The sequence below is a fragment of the Triticum urartu genome, chromosome 5 (genome assembly GCF_003073215.2).
Source record: "Triticum urartu cultivar G1812 chromosome 5, Tu2.1, whole genome shotgun sequence".
Classification (NCBI taxonomy): domain Eukaryota; kingdom Viridiplantae; phylum Streptophyta; class Magnoliopsida; order Poales; family Poaceae; genus Triticum; species Triticum urartu.
This window is the reverse complement of record NC_053026.1, coordinates 87,208,892-87,217,561: the sequence shown is the minus strand read 5'-3', so window position 1 is coordinate 87,217,561 and position 8,670 is coordinate 87,208,892. Positions and strand designations below refer to the sequence as shown.

The 8,670-nt window shown below is 45.7% G+C and overlaps 1 protein-coding gene across 1 annotated transcript; it reads left to right on the top strand.

The window, feature by feature from the left end:
• Positions 1-4,098: 4,098 nt before the first annotated feature.
• On the top strand, positions 4,099-8,292 carry LOC125508023 (metal transporter Nramp6-like). Its single transcript, XM_048672570.1, has 4 exons — positions 4,099-4,870; positions 6,258-6,394; positions 6,478-7,127; positions 7,692-8,292. The coding sequence occupies exons 1-4, from the start codon at positions 4,224-4,226 to the stop codon at positions 7,899-7,901; spliced, it is 1,644 nt and encodes a 547-aa protein (XP_048528527.1). The 5' UTR covers positions 4,099-4,223; the 3' UTR covers positions 7,902-8,292.
• Positions 8,293-8,670: the final 378 nt, after the last annotated feature.

The window sequence follows — 8,670 nt, the reverse complement described above, 5'->3', positions numbered from 1 at the left end:
TGGAACGTCCGCTTTCCAGATCATATCCCAAATGTTGCGGTCATCTGCACTCCGACTGGAACTCGAAGGTTCTAGAGCTATGTTACCTTGGATATTGGTGGCCAGTTTGTATGAACTTCTTACCGAGAAATTGTTGTTTCTCTGATGGTGCCACGCAATGCAATCCGTTACTCAGTCAAATACCATGCAATGCAAAAGCCTACGACAGGGTGGACTGGAATTTTCTGAAGGAGGTGCTATTAAAAGCGGGGGTTTTCAGAAAAGTGGACAGGATGGATAATGCAATGTGTAAGCTCAATCCATTACTCAGTCAAATGTAATGGAGAATTGTTGGAACTATTTGCCTCGTCTAGAGGTCTTCGCCAAGGAGACCCTCTCAGTCCTTATCTATTCCTGTTTCTGGCGGATATCCTTGTCAGCGTTCTGAAGAGAGATAGAGGATGGGAATCTGACCCCACTAAAAATTGCCAGAAACAACCCAGGCATTTCAAATCTTTTGTTTGTCGATGATAGCCTGATCTTTTTCAAGCCGATGACTAAACAGGCCAGAACCATCAAGAAAGTGCTAGCAGAATTTCAAAAAGGCACAAGTCAATTACTAAGCGAGAGCAAATGCTCCATCCTTTGCAGTGAGCTATGCCCGGAGGAAACTAGAGAGGAAATCAAGGAAACCTCGGGGGTTGTATCCTCTACTTTTGAGATTAAGTACTTGGGGCTCCCGACGTAGGAAGGAAGAATGAAGGATGCAAATTTCCAGCCTATTATGGATAGGTTTGGGAAAAGGTGAAATGACTGGTCTGAGAAGTTCATGTCATAGCAGCCAAGGAAGTACATGTGAATTCGGTGGTACAGGCCCTACCATGTTTCATAATGGGTGTTTTCCTCCTTTCCAAGGGCTTCTATGAGAAGTACGAGAGAATGATACGAGAATTCTGGCGGGGAGATGAACATGGTCAGCGCAAGGTGCACTGGATGTCATGGGAGCGCATGACAAAACCAAAACGGGCAGGAGGCATAGGCTTTAGAGATATGCATCTATTTAATCTAGCTTTGCTGGCCAAACAGACGTGGAGACTCATCCACAGACCTAACCGTCTGTGTGCTAGGGTGCTTAAGTCAAAATACTACCCTCATGGCAATCTGTTGGACACTGTGTTTGCATCGGATGCCTCTCCGGTATGGAGAGGCATTGAAGCTGGCCTCGAGCTTTTGAAAAAAGGCATTATTTGGCGCGTTGGGGATGGTAAGAGGATTCAAATCCAATGTGACCAATGGATCCCGAGGAAGGAGGGCCTAAAGACAGCTTCGTTTACCAGGAGATCGAGATTACGGTGGGTGAATCAGCTCATGTTGCCAGATAGGAAAGAGTGGAATGTGGAAATGATTAAGCAATTTTTCACCCCTTCGATGCTGACGACATATGCAATATTCCTATACCGACAACTGATGCGTAGGACCTCCAGGATTTTTCTGAGCCCGATAAAATAATTTTCCTGAAAAGTCCAAAAACAGCAGAAAGAACAACTAGCACCGGGCACTGGATTAATAGGTTACTCCATAATAATAATAATATAAAATGATTTAAATTGGTGAAAAATATATGCTAATTTAGTATAAATATGGCATAAAACAATAAAAAATATACATATGTCAGAGACGTATCATCCAGCTACAACTGCACTGAACCCATCAGACCTCCTAGGATGCACTAGTGCTAAATGGATGCTAAGCACATTAAAGAGCTAAGCAACTAAAGTTCCCAATGCAAAAGGTGCTTAACTTGTTGTTGCTAAGCATCCTTCATTTAATGATTTAGCAACTAAAGTTGTTCATGCATTGGTGTGCTTTTTTCATTTAAGTGTTTTCCCTAGGTTCCCGCACTTGGCATTGTTTCTTCCTGGGGTCACCACACCCATCTCTCTCTTCTTAATTACCTTGCCACATCATCTTTTTTGCCTACATGGCAGCCTTAGCACATGTACAAGGTGGAGCATTGGGAGGGGCCTCACACCAGTATCTCCACGTTGCGGGGCGTAGACTGCCACCTGCAAGCAGAGCGCTCGTCTCCTCGCCCCGCCACAAAGATGTCACGCTGCGAGATAAGGGGACCTCACCATTGGGGTAGCCCGCCACCACAGGAGGAGCATGGGAGTGAGTCTCGTCATTGGTGCAATAGCGGCTAGCAACGACAGTAATAGGAAGGAATGCCTAGGAGGGAGGGCCGACAATGTAGTGGGTTAGGGAGCCTCCCATGTCGCCATGGCTAGGGGCTGAACTAGGCTAGCACTAGGGGTCGAGCCTGCTGTTCCAGTGCAACATTGATCTACATTAGCTACAATGCAAACTATAGCTTGTGTGAGGGCGTCATACCCCAGTCCATGGCCGGGGGAGGGGGGATGCCTCCCAGCTCCCCCACTAGTCTGGTTGGAGACACCGTTTTTACTAAGATCTTATATTTTCCCAAGTTTGACCAAGTTATAGGAAAATGTTCAGTTTTTGGTAATTTTTATTGTGGCATTTATATCATTCTACAACAAGCCACTTATGTGACTTGTTTGTTTTTAGAGTACCAATTGCGCCACTTGTATTTAATTTGCGATCTTAACCAGAATTTGTGTGTGCATATCCGTAGATACCAACCACTTGTATATGTTTTATATTTTATTAAGGGTTAATGTTTGTGGTCGTGCGACGAGCTAGACTAGCCACTTGCACTTTCACCACATGGCTGCGAGGTCTCACACGGATCCCTCTATCCTCATGACCTTATCCCCACTAGGAAGTGACGCTCGTGCATGAAATCTCTTCCTCCCAATAAAACCAAGGCCATCCTTCCAATCTCTCTCTCTTGCCTTTCTTTGTGTTGTCGACGCCCTATTCCCCACCAGCTCTCCTCCTTTCCTCATGCAGTAAGCTCACGCGTCATGGCTCATTCGACGCGACACAGCTAGTCGACTATTGGGATGGGCCCATGGCCTGCGAGCGCACGTAGGTCACCACGACACGACCATGCTGCCACCCCGAGCTCCATGCCCCAGAAATCTATGTCCCACGACGACCCATGATGCGACCGACAGGATCGCGAGCTACAAAGCTGCGACGCCTGTCTCCGCCAGTGCTACAACTTGCGACACCAAAAGCTCCTTCACCAGACACGGTCAGACGTCGAGGTTTGCTACAACCAGCGACGACAATCTACAACCATTCATGGCGATGTTGCGATCTGCGATGACGCCGACAATGATTTGTTGTAGATTTTGCTACAACTGGTAACGACGGTTGCTACAACCATTCATGGCGAATGATGCGACCCGTGATGCCGCCACCGACAATTTTGATGCGACCGTCTTTGGCAGTTGTTACTACCGCCGACGACAATTGCTACAACCATTCATGATGATGACCGGAGCCCTCGTTCGCGAAAATCAGGGAAACATTGTGACCGGCGTTCACGGAAAGCTATGACATGTGGCGCAAAATCCTTCAACTAGCTACGGAAAAGCTTCAAACACCGCAAGCTTGAGCTACGAGGAGAACCTACGACCAAGGAGCGCCGACCAATCGCTGGTGTGGTGAGCTGCTCACTGCTGCAAGCAGGGCAGCAAGGCTGCTGTCGCGGGGCAGGTTGCCTGCGGCGCATGGTGGGAAGGGGGCTCGTGCTGATTTAAGAAAAAGGAAGATATGACGGGAAAAAAAGAGGGGAAGGGAACAGATGAGCGGTTAAACCGCACATTTAAAAGATCATGTATCACGCGGTGAGTAAGGCCACCAGCCCAAACCCTGGCCTCTCGCCCGCCGCGTAGCACTTCTCTTTGTTAAAACTGATAGATATATTTTTACACCGAATTTTCATACAAGAGTCACATGGATCATGCTCCAAAAAATTGACATGTGAATAGCATAAAAACATTAACATGACATAATAAAGTGCATTGCAAAGACTGTCATTTATGATATCTTATATACTTGTGTTAGAAATTTCATGGACAACCAATAGACATCGCCTGATCGCCACAATAGGAGAGTAGGACTAGCAGAAGGCTGCACTATCGATCCGAGAAGGATTAACAAGCGTACTACTATAAAAGGGTCCAAAAAGGGTCGAGATAGTGGAGTCACGAAGCATCCGGTTGGGGAGCCTGGCACGTGCCGACCACGTGCCCCGCGAAATCGCCGCACGCACCTCACCGTCGCGGCGTAAACTCGCACAGAAACGCATCTCGATGTCCGCCCACGCCGTCCCCGGCGCCGCGGGAGACGCCGGCGCGGCCCGAGCCGACGATGAGGCGCGCGCCCTCCTCCCCGCCTCGGCGCCCGGGAGCGACCACGGCGACGCCGGCAGCAGCAGCGGCGGCGAGGAGGAGGAGGACCTCGAGGAGCGCGCGTTCGAGGCGTCCGAGAAGGTCCTCGTCTCCATCTCGGACGACCCGGACGCGGACGCCGACCTGGAGGCGCAGCTCGCCTCGTCCTCGGGGTCGCCGCCCTTCTCGTGGCGGAAGCTCTGGCTCTTCACGGGGCCCGGCTTCCTGATGAGCATCGCGTTCTTGGACCCGGGCAACCTCGAGGGGGACCTCCAGGCCGGCGCCGCGGCCGGGGACACGCTGCTGTGGCTGCTCATGTGGGCCACCGCCATGGGCCTCCTCGTGCAGCTCCTCGCCGCGCGCCTCGGGGTCGCCACCGGCCGGCACCTCGCAGAGCTCTGCCGTGACGAGTACCCCGACTGGGCGCGCCGCGCGCTCTGGCTCATGGCCGAGGTCGCCATGGTCGGCGCTGACATCCAGGAGGTCATTGGCAGCGCGATCGCCATCAAGATCCTTAGCAATGGGTATCTGCCGCTCTGGGCCGGCGTTGTCATTACCGCCTTGGACTGGTGAGTTTGGACTCTCTCTCTCTCTCTCTCTCTCTCTCATTGGCTGTTTAGTTTTTTATTTGCAATTGGAGTAATTTGATTGTAGACAAGGTGCTGAATCACAGAATAGTTCCAAAATAAGTTGCTTTTTGTCTGAAATCAGCATTAGGGATTTTTTCAAAAGACGAGAAACCGGAAAAGTGATTTTTGTCCCAGTCGTTGCTATTGACATTCGAGTGATGTTTTAGTGTTAGATCTCAGTTAGTTATTTGCTTACTGTTACTGCTTATGGTAGTTTCACATTAGTTTGAGGACCCAGCATGGTTAGGTGTTGGTTTGGTGCAGATTTGATTGTAAATCATTATGCACGCTTGCTTTAATTCAAAGCTATAGGAATGCTTGATCTTTTTTGTTGAGGTTGTACTACCAGTGATGTGACAATTGACGATGTACATTTGGCTCACTTTCAATTCATTCTGCCCTACGAGATATGAGGGTTGCAGACATTTAATTTACCTTCCTTGACAAGAATCTGCAAAATTTTAGAAGTTTCAAGTTTGAATTCTAATTCGTTTTTTTCTACGTAGCAACTACAGTAACTGTAATTTTCTGAACCATTGCGGTGAAAAGATCAGAGAAGTTTGTTATGCGATTGATTGGCACTTGGTTTTATTTAAAACTTAGAATCACATTGGTGGTTGGGGATGGCTTGCATGGGTAAGCACCGAACCAAGTAGTAATCAGTTTTCCTGAATAATGGCTAACTTACTGGGGACGATTCCTGCCAACTTTATTTGTGATCTCCTTGTTAGATTTTGTTCCCTAAAACTTTGTGTTGTGCTCTTCTCATCCTGAGATATTGTGGCATGAGTGTACCGTATGATTTTCTTGACCTCTGATTATAAAGCGAAGGTCTATACTGGCTTTTGCACGATGAATTAATGCTGCTGACATATGCATACATTATTTTATTTCACAAGAGTTATATGTTAGGAACCTTGTATCCAAAAGTATGCTTCTTAGCCACTGCTTAGTATTCCTGTGATTCTTTATGTTAATTTAATGCTTTTGACAGGAGTTGTATTCTGTGAAATTACTTCTTATTTGCATCTCATTCCAGAATTCTACGAATGGTCCTTGAATTGTGTATTGATACTGACATATACTTTTTTCCAAATGGTCACAAGCTCACAATTCAGAACTATTCATTTGTTTATAATATTAGTAGAACTGATATTGTTATCTGAATTTATACCCTCGCTTTGGGCCTGGATGAGGCTAACATCACTGTACTTTACATGTTTAGTTATGTGCCTTTAATACGTCTATTTATATAATCTAAGGCAAGAAAGCTATGTAGCTATATTGTTTGAATCATCAACTTACCTTTGTTATTACCTTTTGTCAGTTTCATTTTCCTTTCTCTTGAGAACTATGGTGTGAGGAAACTGGAAGCTGTATTTGCAGTTTTGATTGCAACGATGGCAGTGTCCTTCGCATGGATGTTCACTGATACCAAGCCCAATGGGAAGGACCTGTTAATTGGTAAGGATCTCACAGATTAGCCTTTGTTGATTTAACTTGTCCCATACACTCCTGTCCATTGATCATGCCTAATTTATCAACAGGTATTTTGGTTCCAAAATTGAGCTCTAAGACAATAAGACAAGCAGTTGGGGTTGTTGGCTGTGTTATTATGCCCCACAACGTGTTCCTCCATTCAGCGCTTGTGCAGTCGAGGAAAATAGACCCAAAAAAGGAGTACCAAGTCCGTGAAGCATTGAGATACTACTCAATAGAGTCAACGGTCGCATTGGCTATATCCTTCATGATAAATCTCTTTGTCACAACTGTTTTCGCTAAAGGATTCTATGGTAGTAAGGAAGCCGGCAGTATCGGCCTCGAAAACGCTGGGCAATATCTACAAGAGAAGTTTGGTGGGGGCTTTTTACCTATCCTCTACATTTGGGGGATTGGGCTATTAGCAGCCGGTCAGAGTAGCACGATAACAGGAACGTATGCTGGACAGTTTATAATGGGTGGGTTCCTAAATTTGAGGTTAAAGAAATGGCTCAGGGCACTGATCACCAGAAGCTTCGCAATTGTGCCGACTATAATTGTGGCTCTGTTCTTCGATTCATCTGATGCACTTGATGTTCTAAATGAGTGGCTCAATGTGCTTCAATCAATTCAGATTCCTTTTGCACTGATTCCTCTGATAACCTTGGTATCCAAAGAGCAAGTCATGGGAGTTTTTAGAATAGGTCGTAAAATGCAAGTAAGTCCTCCTTAACCTCAGATCTAATCCTTCTCCTGTTTTTTTCTTCATAATTGTGCACCTTTATTTTTTGGCATGCTCGGATGTTCTGTGTTTAAGCATTTACCTAGCCACACGATATTCTCTGGAGGGATGTATGTTTTAAGATTATTCGTGTGCAGGCCTGTTTCTAGGTTAAAAATTCTGTCACATTTGCTTGCAAATAATTGCACTACTGTAGCCAGTGTTCCCTTGTGGAAATTCTAGAGCCTAGTTGTGGTATTTTCTGGTTCACGATTCTAGATTTTGCTGAAATTCAGATGTAGGTGCATGTTTTGACAAAAGCCTCTGCCCTAAATTCATAAGCCACTGGTTTATGTATTTAGTTAATATAAGTGAGCACTATCTTATCCCCAGTGGTTATTTGTTTTTGTAGGACTTTTATTAGACAAATATATACTAAATCATCATTTGCACAACCTTGTAATGTGATCACCTGAACATTATTTTCTCTGGCCCCTTCGTTTAAATTTCACATTGTTCAAGATGATGACGTTCTCACCATGTTTGGGCATCTCTATGCAGGCTGTAACCTGGACAGTGGCTGCACTATTGATCACAATCAACGGCTATCTCTTGTTGGACTTCTTCTCATCTGAAATACGAGGTCCATTGTACGGCTCAATTCTCTGCGTGGCAGTGCTTGCTTACGCCTCATTCGTATTGTACCTCATTCTGCGGGGCACTGAAATCTCCAACCAGATGATTGTAGCAATACGCAAGAGATTGTCATGACAGCTGTAACAAAATTTTGCCCTCTTATTACACAACCATAACCTCTCAAACCTATAGAAGGCTTCTCTTCCAAGAACAGAGACCCAGAGATCCACAATGTACAGTGACATTGAGTTGTTGAAACAGACCTGAACCACTGTTGAATTTGGTTGTAGCTCCCTGACTTGTCTAGAAGGGGAGAGATTTACAGGGCAGTGAATTGGTGATGCTGCTGAACAGCTTCGCGTTCATTCCTTTTGTCTAATTCTTTATTTGTCGGCGGACTAAAGGCGTAGAGAAAGAGAAGAGTAGAAGCGGAAGAAAGCAGTGTAATCTTATCCTTCATCTGTACATGAAACCATTTTCTATGTGGACAGCGAATGTGATGGCCCAATTCTGACTATTGTTTGTACGATTGCCTCGATGATATGTTATTGGTACGGATACGTCGGTGCTGGGAATATACTATATTGTCCTTAAAACTACAATATAATTTTCTTGTTGTTATTAATATAAAGATATTTGGAAGCTTTTGCTGTGCGAAAATAAGAACAGATACTTTGATGCCTGGTGGGAATTTATTCCTGAAACTGTCATACCGCCATAGTGGAGGATGGTGATGAACAAAATAAACACGCAAAAATCGTCATGTACAGCCTCTTTTGTGGCCATCAGAATCATGGAACATTCCAGCACGGTCAGGTGGACAAGATCAGTGCCCTACGAGGACGGTCTCTGTAGCCTGCGCTTCACTGATGTTGCGTGCCTGGATGATGAACATCATCCAAAG

Coding starts and splice junctions, on each gene's coding strand:
- LOC125508023 (XM_048672570.1), top strand. CDS start 4,224: ATGTCCGCCCACGCCGTCCCCGGCGCCGCGGGAGACGCCGGCGCGGCC. Junction 6,395..6,477: donor TGGGAAGGACCTGTTAATTG/GTAAGGATCTCA, acceptor ATTTATCAACAG/GTATTTTGGTTCCAAAATTG. Junction 7,128..7,691: donor GAATAGGTCGTAAAATGCAA/GTAAGTCCTCCT, acceptor ATCTCTATGCAG/GCTGTAACCTGGACAGTGGC.